This window comes from Prionailurus bengalensis, chromosome E3 (genome assembly GCF_016509475.1).
Source record: "Prionailurus bengalensis isolate Pbe53 chromosome E3, Fcat_Pben_1.1_paternal_pri, whole genome shotgun sequence".
Lineage (NCBI taxonomy): Eukaryota > Metazoa > Chordata > Mammalia > Carnivora > Felidae > Prionailurus > Prionailurus bengalensis.
Genome location: NC_057357.1, coordinates 6,801,375 through 6,821,004, shown reverse-complemented (window position 1 = coordinate 6,821,004; position 19,630 = coordinate 6,801,375). Strand labels below are relative to the sequence as shown.

Here is a 19,630-nt window from a genome sequence, read left to right as displayed (position 1 = left end):
TGGGGCATGTCACCGATCACTAGTGATGTTGGCCATGTTTAATTGTGCTTACTGGCCATTTGATATCTTCTTCAGTGAAGTGTCTGAGTTTTCTGTGATTATTTTTTTTTTATTGTTTTTAATGTTTATTTATATCTGAAGGAGAGAGAAACAGAGCATGAGTGGGGAGGGGCAGAGAGAGAGGGAGACACAGAATCCAAAGCAGGCTCCAGGCTCCAAGTTGTCAGCACAGAGCCCGACGTGGGTCTTGAACTCACAAACCATGAGATCATGACCTGATCCGAAGTCAGATGCCCAACCAACTGAGCCACCCAGGTGCCCATTCTTTGCCCATTTTTAAGTTGGGTGGTTTTTCTTTTGATTATTGAGTTGTAAGAGTTCTTTATATATTCTGTTTACAAATCTTTTGTCAGATATATGTATTTTGAAGATTTTTCCCTGACTGGGGAAAAATGCCTTTTCATTTTCTTAATGGTACGTAATGTTTAAGTCTGTGCTCCATTTCAAGTCAGTTTTTATGTATGATGTGAGGTAGGAGTTGAAGCTTGTTTATTTTTACCCTAAGGATATCCGATTTTCCCATATCCCATTTTCCAGGCTGGAGAAGACTGGATATCCCATTTTCCAGGCTGGAGAAGACTATCCTTTTTTCCCCCTCATTGAATTATCCTGGCACTTTTGATGAAAATCAATTGATCTCATACCTATGGGTCTATATTTGTATTTTCTGTTCCATTGATTTTTATGATTGATTTATAAATATTTAAGTGTACAGCTCACCGAATTCTCAAACTGAACACACATGTGTCATTAGCACCCAGATCAAGAGACAGAGCCTGGCCATATCTGACTTCAACAGTATATATTAGCTCTGTGGATTCTGTGTTCTGTGTAAATGGCACTGTGTATAACATCTGCCGTGTCTTCCATTCATATCGTGTTTGTGAGATTCCTTCCTAATTTTGTGTGTAGTTGTGTTCATCTGTCTCAGTGCTATATAATACTCCATTTTGTGAATACAACTTCTTTATTCATTGTACTCTTGATAGATGTCTCATTGGTTCTTGGTCTTTGGTTATTGCTAACTGTGCTGCTATAACCATTCTATGTGGTGAACATACGTGTGCATTCCTGTTGATTCTATGCCTAAGGGTGGAATTGCTGGATCATGATTGATCTTTTTTTTTTTTTTTAATTTAAGTGATCTTATGAATCCAGTGTTGGCCACATTGAATTGAAATTTTTAATGTAATTGTTATCTTAACACTCAGTTGTCGTTTTTTTTTTTTTAATTAAAAAAATATGTATTTATTTTTGAGAGAGAGAGAGAGAGAGAGAGAGAGAGACAGAGTATGAGCCGGGGAGGAACAGAGAGAGAGGGAGACACAGAATCTAAAGCAGACTCCAGGCTCCGAGCTGTCAGCACAAAGCCCGATGTGGGGCTCAAGCTCATGAACCGTGACATCGTGACCTGAGGCGAAGTCGGATGCTTACCCGACTAAGCCACCCAGGTGCCCCTACTTAGATGTTTTAAATGATTGAGATACCTTAGTTTTCTGTATTTATATCACTGTTACTCTCTCTGGCTTTTTGGTTCTTGCTTATCAGAGTCTATGTTTCGTGGCTGTCGATTGTTTGGCCAGCTCTACATGAAACCCCTGTCGAAGCCCCTCTCTTACCTGGGGGGGGGGGAGTGGGGGGGGGGAGGCCCGCCTGTGTGAAAAGTAACAGTCAACTCAACCATATGGTTCCTAACTAGGAGCAAGACGAGGGAGTAGATTGCTGGTGGTTACGAGCAGCAATTTTCAGATCAGGCGAAACTAACGTAAATGTAACATAAGATTGTCAGCTATTTATTTTGCCAAGTCACTGGTGAAACTATCACTATTTTCTCTTACCTCATTTTCAGTAAGGATGGGATATCGTAATAGGGAAAAAATAGAGAAAAGACCTAACACCAGAACACAGGACAGGCATTTAAAATGATTTAGTTCCCTTTTACAAAAACCACACCATATTGTCCTCACTTTTTTCATTTTGGCACTAGTGAAAGTGTTATCACTGAGTGGCATTCAGGAAATACCGGTCTGAGTGGCTTCACCGACAAGGGGCCTTGCCTGGACTGTGAAGACTGGAGCTCAGCAAAGAGAAGGAGGCTGTTGAGTGGGTTGAGTGGAAGAATAATGGCGTAGAGGTGGTAACAGTTGGGGTGGTAGGAGGCGGTGATGAACCAAGCTATACTTTGAAGAATGGTGGGAAACACAAGTGATATGAGGGAATGGAGCACCTTTGAACCCAGGGAGAAATTTAGATTAGCGGTAAAATATGCATTGGAATAAAATAAGCCATTGGAGCTTTTAGAGCCTCGGGACATGCAAATAGCGTCTCAGAAGGTTGATGTTGCGGCTGAGTGTCCTGAGGAGGGAGGGCGCCATTGCTTTTCCATTGAGCTGTGAGTCAGTGAAGCCAAGAATGGGAGAGCCGGTACAAAAGTAGGGGAAGGGGCAAATTTGAGAGACCTGTAGGAGAAGGAAAAGATAGGACTCGGTGACACGTGTAAGTACAGGAGCAGGGGGGAATAAAAATGACAGCCAGAAACAGAAAAACAGTGGAAGTATTGACACAAATTAGAACGCTTCTTGGGACACCTGGGTGGCTCAGTCGGTTAAGCATCTAACTCTTGGTTTTGGCTCAGGTCAAGTCATGGTTTGTGAGTTTGAGCCCCGCATCAGGCTCCTCATTGCCAGTATGGACCCTGCCTGGGATTCTCTCTCCCCCCTCTCTCTGCCCCTACCTACCCTGCTCTCTCTCGCTCTCTCATTCTCTCTTTCTCAAAATACAGAACCTTAAAAAAAAGACAGAAAATTTCTAAAGTTGGTTATTATAATAAAGTACTAAATTTGTGCCATGGCCACTCATCCTGGGGGTGGGTGAAACCACAAGCGGTGTTTTAGGGAAACTGCCTTCGTCAGCGACCTAGTGAAGAGGGTGTCTTACTAATTGAAGATACCTCAAGTTAAAACTTCCATGCATTTCCCGACGCGAAGTGAACATTATGTAATTTGCTCTTATCCCCAACATTAGGAGATTGTGGTATGTGATTAGGAAATTATGGAATGTAAGAGACAAGATGTGTCCACAGTAGAGGGGCACCCAGGAGTTGGGAGTTGAAGCCACCACGCTGTGGTCTACACTGAAAGAAGTAAGCTTCGTTTTTCTGTCCGTTGTTGTATCCTCAGAGCCTCACACAGAATTGGTGTCTAACATATTTGTTTAAAAATGAGTCGTAGTTCTAGATAGAGTACGATTTTATGCTGTGATAAATTACATTTCATCATTTTATCTCCTAGAGTGGGCAAGATCACAAAATTATTCTAGTAGGAGAAATCTTATTCCACTAACCAAACTAGATTCACTATGGCCCTAAATGATCTTTGCACAAAATTGAGGCAGTATTATCTTTGCTGACACTATTGAGACCTTCTCCACTTCACAATGTCATCAAATTCCACTACAATGAGCCTTAAATTAAAACATCGCTAGTCTTGTAAATATGAGCGAAGATTCACCTTTTTGAGACGTGAGCAGAATTCTTCCACTCAGAAGCAGCCCAGCACCAGCACCTTAGAAACACGAGGGCCTGGAGCTGGTGGATAATGTTTGAGGCTGGAAAGGCAAGGTAGGTTGGGGTCAGAACATGACAGACAGAATTTTGCAATGGGAAGCCAGTATGGAATTTTTAAAAAGGAAAGAGATCAGAGGTTTAAATTTTGAAAAGAGTACTTGGTGATGGCCGATGTTGGGGACTTGAACAAGGGTAGAGATGGTGAGGAGTCAAGGCATTAGAGGGAGATGGAGAAGGAAAAGCATAGATTTCTGGCTTGTGCAGCTGTTGCGCGTAGCTGACCGTCTCTGAAGTAATGGATTCTGGGAGAGTAGGAAGTAGAGTAGGAAGGTTTCAACTTCAGTTTTGAACATTTTAGTTTGATGTGAGAGCCTTTGAGACTTTCAAATTGTGGGAAAGAAAAGAGAAGTTGAAGGGAACAGAGCATCGCAGGTGCATTTGAAGAGAGTTGAAAATGATGGCTGATGTTAAATTAATGGAAGAAAATTAATAGCTCTCCTATATCCAAAGAACAATTAGAAAATTCAGTGAAAGGGACACTCCCATTCACAATAGTAACAAAAAGACAGTTCAGCATAAATGCAATTAGAAATGTGGAAAACTTTTATGACACACTTTAAAACATCACTTAAGAGCATTAAAGAAGAATGTAATAAATGGATCAATGTACTGCCTTCAACAATAGGAATACTTCATATGGTAAAGAGAGAGATTCCCCTCAAATTTATTCATGAAGTAATTTTTTTGAATTTGCTCAAAATGATCCTAAAATTAATTTTTTTTTTATACCATATATTCACTTTTTGAGAGAGACAGAGTGTGAGCAAGGCAAGGGCAGAGAGAGAGGGAGACACAGAATCCAAGGCAGGCTCCAGGCTCCAAGCTGTCAGCACAGAGCCCCACACAGGCCTCGAACTCATGAACCATGAGATCATGACCTGAGCTGAAATCGGACACTTAACCGACTGAGCTACCCAGGCGCCCCAAAATGATCCTAAAATTTAGTGGGAATGATAAGCATGTGTAACTAGCCAGGAGAATCCTAAGCAAAGAGTAATGATGAGATTTCAGGGGCATTCATTTTCTACTCACATTTCCAAGTTTTCATTTTTTACAAGTATTTTTGTAATTACAGAAACAAAACAGCAAGCAGGAGCTATAAATTATGATCTACCCACAGAAAAGATGAAAAAGAGAGAAAGTGTGTGTATGTGTATTTCCAATGGGAAGGAAGGGCATAAAGATTATATTGAAGAAAAATATTACTACTGACAATATAGAAATAAAAAGGATTATCAGGGAATGCTGTAAACAACTGTATGCCAACAAATTGATAACCTGTGTGAACTGACAAATTTCTAGAAAGACACAAGCTACCAAAGCTGATTTAAGAAGAAATGAAAAATCTGAATAGATGTATAAAAAGTAAAGAGATTAGATAAGTAATTGAAAACACTTTCCACAAGAAAAAGCCAGGTCTAGATGGCTTACTGGCAAATTCTACTAAATATTAAAAATGAATACTGGGGTACCTGGGTGACTATTGGTTGGGCGTTCAACTTCGGCTCAGCTCATAATCTTGTGGTTCATGGGTTCGAGTCCCATGTTGGGATGTCTGTTGTCAGCGCAGAGCCCGCTTCAGATCCTGTGTCCCCCTCTCTCTGCCCCTCCCCCATTTGTGCATACATGCGCACTCTCTCTTAAAAATAAACATTAAAAAGATGTTTTTTAAAAAAAGAAAAATGACGGGGCGCCTGGGTGGCTCAGTCGGTTAAGCCTCCGACTTCGGCTCAGGTCATGATCCCACGGTCTGTGAGTTCGAGCCCCGCGTCGGGCTCTGTGCTGACAGCTCAGAGCCTGGAGCCTGTTTCAGATTCTGTGTCTCCCTCTCTCTCTCTCTCTGACCCTCCCTCATTCATGCTCTGTCGCTCTCTGTCTCAAAAATAAATAAACGTTAAAAAAAAAAAAAAAGAAAAATGAATACCAATTCTTCACCAACTTAAAGAGAAAGAACAGAAGAGTCCACTTTTCAACTCATTTTATGAGTCTTTATCACCCTGATACAAAATGAAAAGGAAAGGAAATCTATAGACCAATATCTATTATGAATATAGAACAAAAAATGTTGATAAATTCATAGCAAACTGAATACCAGCAGCACACTAAAAAGATGATGCACCATAACCAAGTGGAATTTATCTCAGAATGCAGGGTTGGCATACCATCTGAAAATCAATTAATGTACTACCTCATACCTACAGATACAGGACAAGCACTAAATGATCATCTTAGTAGATGCAGAAAAAGTATTTGACAAAAGCTAACAGTGCTTCATGATAAAAACACTCAATACACTAGGAACAGAAGGAAATTTCCTCAACTAAATATGGGTATTTACGAAAACCCCACAGCTAACATCGTACTCAATGGTTGAAAGTCTGAATGCTTTCCCCTTACAATAAGGACCAAGATAAAGGATGTCCACCCCTTCTATTCAGTATTGTATTGGAAGTACTGGGCAGTTAAGCATGAGAAATGAAGAAAATCATTCAGATTGGGAAGGAAGAAGTAAGCTAGATCTGTAGATGGTATGATCTTACATACAGAAAATTCAAAATAATAAAAGTATTAGAGCTAATAAATGAATTCAAAATTGTAAGATACAAGTTGAATATACAAAAATCAGTTGTATTTCTGTATACTACAAATGAACAACTTGAAGGGCCCCTGGGTGCCTCAGTCAGTTGAACATCCAACTCTTGGTTTTGGCTCAGGTTGTGATATTGTGGTTCATGGGTTCAAGCCCCATGTTGGGCTCTGCGTTGACAGTGTGTAGCCTGCTTGGGATACTCTCTCTCCCTCCCTCTGCACCTCCTCTGCTCACTTGTTCTCTCTCTCAAAATAAATAAGTAAACATTAAAAAAGAAAAAAAAGAAACAATTTGAAAATGTAATGAAGGAAACAGTTCCATTTGCAATAGCATCTAAAAGATTAAAATACAGTACTTAGGAATATGTTTAACAAAAGAAGTATAAAACTGATACTCTGAAAATTATGAAACAAAGTTAAAGAAGACTTAAATGAAAGAGGGGGGCATCCCATGTTCATGGAGTAGAAGATTTAAGCTTGTTGGAATGACACTACTCCCCCATACACCCGCAGGCTCAGTGAAATCCTTTTCAAATTCCATGCTGGCTTTCCCTCACTGCCCCTCCAAAATTAACAAGCTGATTCTAAAATTCATGACAGTTTAACAGATCCAGAGTAACCAAAACAGTCTTGAAAAAGAATGAAATTGGAGGAGGACTCATGCTTCCTAATTTCAAAACTTACTATAAAGCTAATGGTAATTACTATGGTCTGAATGTTTATGTTCCCCCTCCCCCCAAAGGTGACAGTATTAGTAGGTGGAGCCTTTGGGAGGTACTTAAGTCATGAGGGTGGAAACTTAAAGAATAGGATTACTGCCTTATAACAGATTCCAGAGGGATCTGTAGCCCCTTCTGCTGAGGATATACAAGAAGTCTGCATCCTGGAAGAGAACCCTTGTCCAACTGTGCTGTCACCCTGATCTCAGACTTTAAGAACTGTGAGAAGTAATTGTTTTTTATAAGCTACCTAATCTGTAGTATTTTGTTATATAGCCTGAACAGACTAAGACAGTAATCAAGACAGTGTGGTCATGGTATGAGGAAACACATGTAGATCAACGGACTAGAATTGAAGGACCACAGATAAGCTCTCAAATTTACAGGGAATTAATTTTCAGCAAGAGTCCAGACAAGTCAATGGGGAAAAAATATTCTTCTCAGTAAATGGTGCTGGTATAACTGGATAGCCATCTGTCAGGGAGTGAAGTTGGACCTCTTCACATCACACACAAAAATGAACCCAAAATAGATCATAGGCTAAATGTCTAGTTAAGAATTGAAAGTGTAAAAGGGTGCCCTGGGTGGCTCAGTTGGTTAAGCAGCCAACTCTTGGCTTCGGGTCAGGTCATGATCTCACTGTTTCATGAGTTCAAGCCCCGAGTCAGGCCCTGTGCTGGCAGCACAGAGCCTCCTTGGGATTCTCTCCTCCTGTCCCTACCCCACTTGCACTGTCTCTGTCTCTCTCGAAATAAACTTAAAAAATTTTTTTTGTAATAAAAAAGAACTGAAAGTGTAAAAAAGCTAAAAGTATTAAAACTCTTAGAAGAAAATAAAGGAGTAAATTTCTAACACCTTTGGTTAGGCAAGGCCTTCTTAAACATGACCCCAAAAGCACAAGCGACAAAGAAAATAGGTACATTCGGCTTTCTCAAAATTAAAACTTTGTTGCTTCGAAGAACACCATCAAGAAAATGAAAGCCCACAGAATGAGAGAATATTTGCAAATCCTGTATCTGATGAGGATATCTTGTCTGTAGATATCGACATATTTAGAATGAAGAATTCTCACATAAAAGGGCAAATAACCCAACTTAAAAATGGGCAAAAAAAAAAAAGTTTTAAATAGAAATTTCTCCAGAGAAGATATACCAGTAGCCAGTAAGCACATGAAAAGATGCTCAAAGTCATTAGTCATCAGAGAAATGCAAATGACAACCAGAGAGATGAAAAGCCACGGAGACAGTAAGTATTAGTGAGGGCGTGGAGAAATGGGAGCCCTTAGACACCGCTAGTGGGAAGATAAAATGGTGCGGATGCTGTGGAAAACAGTCGGACACGTCCTCGAAATGTGCAGCATAACGGCTCGTAGGTTCCCAACAAGAGAAACAAAAATCTATGTCTACACAACAACTTGTATGGCATTATTCATAGTGGCCCTGAATTGGAAACAACCCAAATGTCTATGAGCTGATAAATGGATAAAGAAAATGTGGTCTTTCCGTACAATGGAGTATCACTGATTCATGCTACAACATGGGTGAACTTTAAAAAACCTGCTTAGTGGACAAAGCCAGTCACAAAATACTATGTACTGTATGATTCCGTTTATATGAAATGACCAGGATAGGCACATCCACAAAGACATAAAGTAGATAAGTGGCTGCCTAGGAGTGGGGTAGAGGGAGTTGAGGTTAACTGAAGAGTAATTGCTGATGAGTAGGGGATCTCTATCTGGAGGGATGATGAAAATGTTCTAAAATTGATGGTGATGGGGTGCCTGGGTGGCTCAGTTGGTTAAGTGTCTGACTCTTGATTTCAACTCAGCTCATGATTTCACAGTTTGTGAGATCGAGCCCCACTTTGGGCTCTGTGCTCACAGCATGGAGCCTGCTTGCGATTCTCTTCCTCTCTCTCTGCCCCTCCCCTGCTCACGTTCACTCCTGTGCTCTCTCTCTCTCTCTCTCAAAATAAATAAACTTAAAAAAATAAAATAAAATTGATGGTTGTACAATCCTGTGGCCCTGTGAATATACTAAAAAAACCACTGAATCACACACTTTAAATAGATGAGCTGTATAGTGTATGAATTATATCTGATAATGCTGTTACACAAAAAATATATTAAGTGAAAAGTTTGCAGAGCAATATATCATATGAATATATTAAAATGTTTATAGTAAAACACTATATTCTTGGGGTGCCTGGGTGGCTCAGTTGGTTAAGTGTCTGACTTAGGCTCAGGTCATGATCTCATGGTTTCTGAGTTCGAGCCCCACTTTGGGCCTGGAACCTACTTCAGATTTTGTGTCTCCCTCTCTCTCTGCTCCTCCTCTGCTTGTGCTCTGTCTCTCTCTCAAAAATAAATAAACATTAAAAATTAAAAAAAATACTACATTCTTCAAAATTGGCAAAATTTGTGAAGCACTCTAAAAGTGCCATTGGTGTATTTTCCCTTGATCTGGTAAGCTTTAATCATGTGACAGATTAGGTGACAAAATTTCTTCACAGTAATTGATGCCACCTCATTATTACAATAATAACAGTCGCTTTAATTGTATTCTGTCTCTATGCCAACATTGTGCTAAGTTCTTTTTTCTTTTAACAAAGATTTTATTTTTAAGTAATCTCTACATTGGACGTGGGGCCTGAACTCACAACCCCAAGATCAAGAGTCACATGCTCTTCTGCCTGAGCCAGCCAGGCACCCCCATGCTAAATTCTTTTTTTATTTTTTTAATGTTTATTTATTTTTGAGAGACAGAGACAGAGCACGAGTGGGGGAGGAGCACAGAGAGGGGGAGACACAGAATCCGAAGCAGGCTTCAGGCCCTGAGCTGTCAGCACAGAGCCCAAAGCAGGGCTTGAACTCATGAACTGTGAGATCATGACCCGAGCTGAAGTTGGACACTCAATCAACTGAGCCAGCCAGGCACCCCTGTGCTAAATTCTTAATATGTATTTTCTCATTTGCTTTTGACAGCACTTGATGATGGCCCAATATTTTCTATCAATCTCCCCTTGCTTTCTATTCTCTAGCATTTGCAAAATTGTCTTACTTATTAGACTATCAGAGATGCACAGCTCCTTTTGTTGCTATCAGCAGGAGCTATGCAGGTAAATATTGTAGGTCTTCATTTGAATTGGCATTCATGGGATCCTATGCAGTCATAAGAGCATATTGATAAATCCATTTCTGTGTGTTTCAGATTTCAAGTTTAAATTAAAACATTTTAGGGGTGCCTGGGTGGCTCAGTTAAGTGGCCGACTCTGGCTCAGGTCATGATCTCATGGCTCATGAGTTCGAGCCCTGTGTTGGGCTCTGCGCTGACAGCTTGGAGCCTGGATCCTGCTTCAGATTCTGTGTCCCCTTCTCTCTCTGCCCCTCTCCTGCTTGTGCTTTCTCTCTCTCTCTCTCTCTCTCTCTCTCTCTCTCTGTCTCAAAAATAAGTAAGCATTAAAAAAAAGTAAAAGAAAAAATTATATTTGTTATGGCTGACTCCCAATTGAAGGAGAAAATACTTTTTAGTTGCTTGTCAGTTTGTGCGTGCGTGCGTGTGTGTGTGTGTGTGTGTGTGTGATGTGCTACTAAACTTGAAAGACATCATTGGCAAAGATAATTTTTAGAATTTTTTTTGTGTTGCAAATATAGACTTGTGTCTCAATTGTTTGTGCTGATATAACAGAATACCATAGACTAGATGGCTTTATTTCTCACATTCTGGAGGCTGGAAAAGCCCAAGATCAAGGCGCTGGCAGATTTGGTTCTTGGTGAGGGCCCACTTCCGGCATATAGACAGCCATCTTGCTGCGCCCTTACATGGACAACAGACTGAGAGCGAGCTCTGTGGTCTCTTCTTATAGGGCACTAATCCCACTTAAGGCCCCACCCTGATGACCCCATCTAAGTGTAAGCACCTCCTATAAAGGCCTCTTGCAAATGCTATCACAGTGGGGTTAGGGCTTCAACACGTGAATTGAGGGCCAAGGGGTGGGTCCAATACAATCCAGTCCATGGCAACTAGGTGCGATGAAAATCTTCTCCATAAATGCTAACCCTAGCATTTCTGTTTGTTTTCAGTGTTATGTGCCAAGAACCTTGCAAAGAAAGATTTCTTCAGTAAGTACACACCCGCTTTTGCTCTCTTACAGTATTAGTATTCTTCACATATTTTTGTAATTTGAACTTAAAAAAAAAAAAGGCAACACTGGACATACTCCCCTCAGAGTTCTGCCTTCTACCGAACGGACCCATGGTTTGACAAACTTCATTTCCAAGTTGGCAACAATGTGGAGGCTTCGAGCTCCTAGGCGTAGCGTTATAACTCATACAAGAGAAACTGTCTCACTCCCTGTTCCGGCCGCACCCTGTCTTCTCCGTCTTTCTAGCCCTGAATCTGTTGCTTTCTGCTGGATGAAGTGTTCTCAGCTCAAATACACACGAGACGCTTTTCTGTAAAAGAGCTGGGTTTGAGTCAAATTGTTAGTCAAATTTTAGAAATGAAATCACATTTTAAAAGCCTCATAATTAAAGGAAGCGTAAAAACCAGAGGGGATCTTTTTCCGAAGGGAGAAATCACCCCTTAACTGCAGAAATTCACCACTATCAAGTTGGTGCCTGCAGCAGGAACTTCTTCACTCTCTGATCCTCACAAGAATGCAGCTCAGTTCTTAAGTGGTATTATTCACACTTTAAAGGTGAAGAAACTTAGGTTCACAGGCCTTATTCAAGGAGCTGGGAACCTCCAGAGTAGTGGTCCCCATCAAGCATGTCTCTAAAACCCTTAACTTGCCGCCTCTCTGATCCTATAAATCTGTGCGACTCATACGCCAGCATTTAGGAACCCACCTAATTAAGACTTGGTGAATACTTGGGTTCGTAGATAAAATAGACAAAGCCCAGTAAGTAAGATTGCTAGGTGTTATTTTTTTAGGAGGTATAAATATAATGAATTATAGATCTCTTTTCTTCCATTTAATTAGCCCAGTTGGTGATCATCAGAAATGATTCTAAATTTAAGCCTAGTTTTTGTAGTTTTCTAGCCCCTAAAAATCTGTGGTGTCAGACTGGGTTGCCTTTCTTAGAAAGCTAAATAGAAATAACTTATTTTGCTGATCAAACTAACCCTAAATTAGAGAATACAGTGCCCCAGGGTAAAGTTCTTCACCAAATTAGATGATCTCAAAGCTCTCTGTAGCCTGTGAGACTGTGTTCTGTGTCACATGGATGGATGTGTAGTCTCATCCCGGTGTGGCCGTCTCCTCTCCTTTAGGACTCCCCGACCCCTTTGCAAAGATTGTGGTGGATGGATCTGGGCAGTGCCACTCAACGGACACTGTGAAAAACACATTGGACCCAAAATGGAACCAGCACTATGATCTGTGAGTTGAATATTCTGTTAAGCCATTTGGGGAGCACCAGGAATCTAGCTTTCAAGAGAAGCACTTAATAATAAAATAAAAATGATTACTAACTTCTCACTGATAACCAAATGAATACATATTGCCTAATTTTATTGTATACTTGGAAGTTCTTGCATTTGACATGTTCATAGATTTTTATGGTTTGCTTCCGTACTGTGTTTTTCAAACTTCTCCATCTCCTGGCCATGCTGACAGGAGAAAAAGGGGTATAGTTCAGGTCCTTTGTATGCTGTTCCCCCCCCCCCCACAGTGAACCTCTGAAGCTTGTTGTAGAGTTTTACTTTAAAAATGCATTATTATTGGGGCATCTGGCTGGCTCAGTCGGTGTAGCAAGGAACTCTTTGATCTCAGGGTTGTGAGTTCAAGCCCCATGTGGGATGTAGAGATTACTTAAAAATAAAATCTTTTTGAAAATGCATTATTATTGTACATACTTATTATTCAAATATATATTGCTTATATTTCTATTGATTTTTAAAATTTCTACTTTTTAGTAGGAACTATATTTTCTACAAGAGAAGATGAGATTTGTTGTAGAAAATATAGCTGGTATGATTGAATGGATGTAACATTCATTCCTAAGATGGATCGCACTTTGAAGACCATGATTTTAGATACACCATGATTTTAGATACCCTGCTAAGACAGTGTCATCAAAAGAATACTGAGTGGTTATTGGTTTTGTGTTAATACAGATTGCATGGAGTCTGGGTGGGATTTTTTGTAACCAGATTCCAAGACTCATTTTAGTTACACTCAGGAATCCTAAGTGGCTTGGGAGATGGTTGTTGCCCCTTTTCCCGAAAACTGCCCTCTGGTTGATTTGCATGAAGAGTAGGTGGAGGTAGAAAGCACTCTTTAATGTGCTTTGGGTGCATCTGTGGTTTATAAGTAGGCCCTTGCTGCAAACTAGTATTCTACGTTACGCTTAATTGGTGAGATTTTATGAATTATGTCATCGTCCTTTGGAACTATAAAAATAGAGTGAATCTCTGTTATAGGATGATTATCATGATGTAGTTACGCACGTATGCTTCTTACATAACTGGCTGTCGGCCTTTCCCCAGCCCCTTGAAGTTAGTAGATGTGTATTTATTGAGCACCTGTTATGTGTGGGGTATATAGAGCCAACGTCATTTTAAAAGGATTCCTTTGTACTAAGAAGTCAATCAGATGAAATCTCAATGGGCTATCGTAATTCAAAGAGGCAATTAAAAAGGAGTTTGTATGTTTTCAGATATGTTGGGAAAACTGATTCCATAACCATCAGCGTGTGGAACCACAAGAAGATTCACAAGAAGCAGGGAGCTGGCTTTCTGGGCTGTGCGCGGCTGCTTTCCAACGCCATCAGCAGATTAAAAGATACTGGATGTAAGAACCAAAATGCTCTTCTGCCTTATAGTACAACTGAAGAAGGGTTATGAGGCATCTTTTCGTTTTGTTTTTTTTTTCCTTTTGAATACCGAATACAGAATTCCTGCCCTCCTCCCTAGTTAACATTTCCCTGGGTTAAGTTTTGAATTATTTGTTTGCAGACCAGCGTTTGGATCTATGCAAACTAACTCCCTCAGATACTGATGCAGTTCGTGGCCAAATAGTGGGTAAGAACTTTCTCATCTGTATAAAGAGATGCTTTTTCAAAATTTAACATTCAGCTCTCCATCACCGAGAAAGCGCACTCGGGCACTGACCGTGGTGACATATTTTCAAAGGACGAGCCACATCTGGGGCCATCTTTTCCGCGCTAGAAACTTTCGTCTTGTGTGGTTTTATTATTTTATTGAATTCTCTTCATCCTGTCATTCCAAGTTGAGTTAAAATGACTAGGCTACAAAAAGATTTCAGGTTATAATTTTTAAATATAATTTTAATCACCACGTTAATAGACAATTAATTTGCCACGGTCTTAACCAAGTGTACGTGACAAGAGTGGTGGCCACATGTACCAGAGTTGAGAAATAGTTTCTTCAGGAAGACCTGTAATATGCATAAAAGGCAAAGATGACTTCTGAAGACTTCCATGTGATAGGATTTTATAGAGTCAGGAGTGAATTCTTTAGGATAAAAAAAAAAGATCAAATGTGCTAGTGTTACAAGTGTTGACTGGAGGTGTTCCATTGGAAGTGATTTATTTATCTGTTAAGTGGCTTGTTCTGTTATCCACCCCATTTCATTAGCATTTTAGGGTAATTCAAATGTTGCCTGTGTGCATTGCAAGGAATCGGAGAAAACCTCGTATTTTAGCAGTGTACCGGAGTGAGTCACGACCCCAAATCTTTTAGGTATTGTCTTGAATATATTTAACCCAAAATAAGTCAACAGCGGGTATGCATCCTGAAAACTATCATAATGAGAAAGTTCTCACTTAATGCTTTTCCTGTTTGTGATTTCTTTTTCTCTGTGGAGTGATGTGCCAGGGGAAAAACGAGTAACTAGAAGCAACTTTGTAAACGTCTTTGTTCACAGTAGGGACAGAGAATAAATATTTAAATTCATCTAGACTTTGCAGATACTGAAAGTGCTCTCTGTGTCCTTATTAAACATGAGTCAAGATCTTCTTAAAAAGTGAGGTAACTTAGAGGAAGTGAATACCAGGCATTTGTTATTTTTATGGAGAGCGTGAAAACACAGCCTCTCCTCCACATTTACAAGGAATGTTCAAACAGTATGCAGTGGTGTAGAGCTAATGTAATGGAGTAAATGCTTCAGACGTGAAAGCACAGGACTAGCTGTGTTTATGGATATACATGTGCCTCGCTTTGTATAATAATATTGTACGTAAGTTACACCTTTGCAATGGCTCACTGTATCACAACTGTATGGAATGCCACTGGATTTTAATGCAAGACGTTCTTTTCTGTTTTAGTCAGTTTACAGACACGAGACAGAATAGGCACTGGAGGGTCTGTGGTAGACTGCCGAGGACTGTTAGAGAACGAAGGGTACGTATCCCCGTGGCGATGCCTGCTGAGTTCTCTACTGCCTTGGGCTCTCACTGTCTATGAAACAGCCTTCACACCTTTGTGCCGAATGCTTGAGATGCAGTTTGGGATAAAACTGGGGTCCAGTTTCCTTGTTATAAAGGAAGCTGTAAAGACTAGTGGGGTTGTGCTCATAAGACTCAGGATCCAATTTAAAGAGGTTTGTGCTGGCCAAAGATGGGTGTTTGAGCATCAGTAAGAATTATAACCGTAGGGGTGCCTGGGTGGCTTAGTCAGTTAAGCCTCCGACTCTTGATTTCGGCTCAGGTCATGATCGGGTCTGTGAGATTGAGCCCCATGTTGGGCTCTGCGCGGACAGCACGGAGCCTACTTGGAATTCTCTCTCCCTCTCCCTCTCCCTCTGCCCCTCCGCCCCTCCCCCATTTGCTGCATCTGTCTCTAAATAAATAAATAAACATTACAAATTTAAAGAAAGAATTATAACTAGTGGATTGAAACAAATCAAATATATTAAAATTCTTGAGTTCATAATGACTGACACTCAGCAGAAAAACCCTAAAACACACACAGAAAAACTTAAAAGCTCATTGGTCACTATCACAGTTTTGTGATCCCCAATGCCTTAATGGAGCTGGGCAGTAACCATTAATAGCTGCTAAAACAGCACAAAAGAGAGTTAATCTGACATTAACACACCCCTTGGAAAGAGGACCGAGAAATTGCTGCCGAACACTAAGCAGCATCCAGAAGGGGGCGCTCTGGAGAGTGTAGAAGACAACTCTTCAACAATTACGTTGGAAGAGAAATAAAGAGGAAGAGAATCTACAAATTCATAATAAAAGAGACTTAAAGAGTCATACCTACCTACTAGATGTACGTTGGGGACCTTGTTTATATTCTGAGTAATGAGACAATTGGCTGGGGAAATTTGGACACTAGTATTTGATGATATTTTAAAAAAATGAGTGTACTGTTTTTAGTCACGATGATGGAAGAAGTCCTTGTTTTCTCAAGACATAAGCTGAAGTATTTAAGGGTGAAATGGAAACACTTCGGGACTGGTTTCAGAATAACCTGGCAGAGGGGAGACACTGGAGGAGTAGCTGTGAGATGCCCATTGTTGTAGCTGGGTGACAAGTTTGGGGGGGTTGTTGAGGTAGTCTCTCAATTTGTGTATATATTTGAAAGTTTTCAATGTATGATTTTTTTTAATGCTAATGAGGGAAAATAGGCTTTAAGGTGAATAGTCTTCAAAAAATAGCCTTTAAGGTGAATTGTCTTCAAAAAAGTTTAGGAGGTAAAGATTTATGTTAGAGAGCACTTAAAGTCATTGCTGTATTTATGTAACCTGAAGGTCTACTAGAGAGTAAAGTAACAAGGAAAGTGGAGTATGGATTTGACTATATATATATAAATGTTTATTTTTGAGAGAGGGAGAGTGAGAGAGCCGGGAGGGGGTGGGCAGAGAGAGAGAGAGGGAGACACAGAATCTGAAGCACGCTCCAAGCTCTGAGCTGTCAGCACCCCGACGTGGGGCTCAAACTCACAAACCATGGGATCATGACCTGAACAGAAGTCGGACGCTTAACTGACTGAGCACTCAGGTGCCCCCGTGGATTTGATTGTAAAGCAAGAAATATGAAATTTCATTCTGCGAGCTCCTTACAGTACAAGGTTGGGTTTTTGAATCATTCAACTCTCCCCGAGGATGAGATCCCGCCCGTGGCCTCTCTGGCACTTGACAGATGGCTCCCTCTGGCTGCTTGTTCCTCATGAAAAAGTCTACCTTTCTGTTTAGATGGGACAGAAGGAATCTCGTACAGCTGGGCACTTGGGGGCATCTATCTTGTTGAAGAAAAGCACAGTAAACGGGTGTGGCTTTGGGCACTTGTGTTGGGCCGGTGTTCCCATGTGTGCTGTGCTGCTCTCCTTTCTAGAACTGTGTATGAAGACTCAGGACCTGGAAGGCCTCTCAGCTGCTTCATGGAGGAGCCAGCCCCTTACACAGACAGTACTGGTGCTGCGGCTGGGGGAGGGGACTGCAGGTTTGTGGAATCCCCAAGTCAAGATCAAAGGCTCCAGGCACAGCGACTTCGAAATCCTGAGGTCCGGGGGTCACTACAGACACCTCAGAACCGTCCCCACGGCCACCAGTCGCCAGAACTGCCCGAAGGCTATGGTGAGAGAACCCACCCAGCCACGCCGGAGTGTGAGCGGCAGGGTTGCATTTCTTAAGCTTGTTTTAGTAACTTGTACGTGCGGTAACTGTGGACATTTACAGAGTGGGGCCGTGCGATGGTCGTGTCAGAAGAAAGCCAAGTGAAAAAGGTGGTGATAAATCTGGTGCATCATGAATTTGTCAGCAATCACTCCAGTCTCCCAGTTTAGCAATCGTGTGAAAATTTTAGGCAAATGAATACCCAAAAAAATCCAAAACGATGCGTGGGCTGGATGAGGGTGGATGGAGCGTTCAGTAATTTGAATGTGGGAAGCTCGGCGTCGGGTACAAGGGAAAGAAGGGACGGAAGGGATCATCTGACCGCCGCAGAGAGGAGAACCCGGTGAGGGAGGAATATAATTTAGATGTGCAGAGAACAGCAGAAGTGAGAGCAGACGGAGGTGACGGGGCCAAGGTGAGGTCAGCACCAAGATGGAAGGGACTCCTGGGGTGTGGCCAAGTAAGGAGATCGCTGCCTCCGCAGGTGTGGGCAGGAAGAAGTGAGAGCCGCCCAGATACTTCCATGGGGCTTGTCAAGTGGGAGGTCAGGCGGAAGCTACCCACTGTCCTTTCCTCCCTGATTTTAAAGAATATTGAAAGGAGGCTTAGACTCTGTGCTTAAGAGGGTTCGTTGAAAACTCTTTGGAATTGAACTAATTGCGCCCTCTGATTTCTTGTGCAGAGCAAAGGACAACGGTGCAGGGGCAAGTTTACTTTTTGCACACGCAGACTGGAGTTAGCACGTGGCACGACCCCAGGATACCAAGGTACGTTTGCTACGGACGTGCACCGTCAGCGCCCCTCCGCCAGCACTTCTTCCCTCACCCCTGCCCTCCGCGATAGGGAGCACCCCTGCGGCTTGAAGGAGTCATCCCAGGGTCTCGGGCCCAGGCTCTCTGCTGCCCCCTTCAGACTCCGCGTGGTCAGTGGGCGGCTACTGTACCGCCCGTGGGTCCTTTAGGAAGCAAACCTGTGTCTTGAGATCAGATCACGTAACTGAAAGAGACCCTCGCTCTAGATGAAATCGCACGTGCCCTTGCTTGAAAAGCCAATAAGCCCTTCGAGATGTGCTGTTCCCATTTTACACTAAAAATACCAACGATGTATTGATATCAATATTGATATCATTTCGGGTGATGCAATGATAGCACGTCTGGGATTTGCTTCAAGTAACTGGGGTGGGGGGAGTGGAGGGGGGGTTAGGTTTGCAATAGGGTGACGAGTTGATAATTGTCGAGGTTGGTTATTCATTAGTGGTCTCTCTCTACTTTTTTATATGCTTAAAGTTTTCCATAATAAAAAGTTACAAAGGAAATGTAAAGACTCTATTACCCTTTCTCTCTTCTACTTTACTGTCCCTCTTGCCTCAGTCCCTTGGGGACCATTCCTGGGGGAGATGAAGCTTTTCTATGCGATTTCCTTCTACAAGGCCATACATCTGAGCCCAGGTCAGAGAGACCCCCGTCCCTCCCCCACCCTGTAATGGAGTTAAGTTTCTTCTTTTTTTTCTTCGTTTTGCTTTCCTTTCCAAATTTTGTTTTGTTTTGTTTTGTTTTGTTTTGTTTCAGAATAGCATTACTACCTAATAACATTTCTAGTAATGCTCACATCCTTTTTATTCATCACTTGTTTCATCTGAGAAAGACTTCTTGTTGCTGACTTTCCAAGTCTCTGTTGAATTTAAGATTCAGTGTCTATAATTAGAATGGAAATATTACCTGCAAACGAATGAGGTGTCTCTAGTACCCGCTGTAAGAAACGTCAGGCTTTGTGCTGATTAGACAAGCAACTTGGCCAGTAATGTTGTGTTCCCATGTGGCCGGATTGTACTGAGATCATTCACCGAGAGGTTAGAATCAGAGACACGCGTGTAACAAAGGCAAGGAAAGCACGAGAATGCCGCTTCCCGGTGCTGCTGTTCTGAACTGTGAGATTTTGAAGGGGTGTCAGTATATCCCCTTGAACTTGCGCTTCTGGGAGCCTTTCAAGTGAAGCCGCCTTTGTGACCTTGAGCATTTAATTTAACTTGTAAATTCAGATGGTTTTCTGACAA

The 19,630-nt window shown here is 41.5% G+C and overlaps 1 protein-coding gene and 1 long non-coding RNA gene across 6 annotated transcripts in view; one reads left to right on the top strand and one right to left on the bottom strand.

Annotated features, from left to right (window-relative positions):
• SMURF1 (SMAD specific E3 ubiquitin protein ligase 1) overlaps positions 1–19,630 on the top strand; it is a 110,710-nt gene that overhangs the window by 67,795 nt on the left and 23,285 nt on the right. For 3 of the 5 annotated variants that reach the window (XM_043559677.1, XM_043559676.1, XM_043559679.1), the window contains exons 2-9: positions 11,075–11,113; positions 12,267–12,375; positions 13,655–13,788; positions 13,953–14,018; positions 15,284–15,359; positions 17,297–17,538; positions 18,260–18,344; positions 18,948–19,025. In XM_043559677.1, coding sequence (XP_043415612.1) covers positions 11,075–11,113; positions 12,267–12,375; positions 13,655–13,788; positions 13,953–14,018; positions 15,284–15,359; positions 17,297–17,538; positions 18,260–18,344; positions 18,948–19,025 — 829 coding nt within the window. The remainder of the gene's footprint in view (positions 1–11,074; positions 11,114–12,266; positions 12,376–13,654; positions 13,789–13,952; positions 14,019–15,283; positions 15,360–17,296; positions 17,539–18,259; positions 18,345–18,947; positions 19,026–19,630) is intronic. The other 2 variants (XM_043559680.1, XM_043559681.1) reach the window with 1 other exon arrangement.
• Positions 11,121–19,630, bottom strand: part of LOC122471282 — a 38,826-nt gene continuing 30,316 nt past the window's right edge. Inside the window, exon 3 of the long non-coding RNA XR_006294162.1 lies at positions 11,121–11,457. This is a non-coding gene — a long non-coding RNA (uncharacterized LOC122471282). The remainder of the gene's footprint in view (positions 11,458–19,630) is intronic.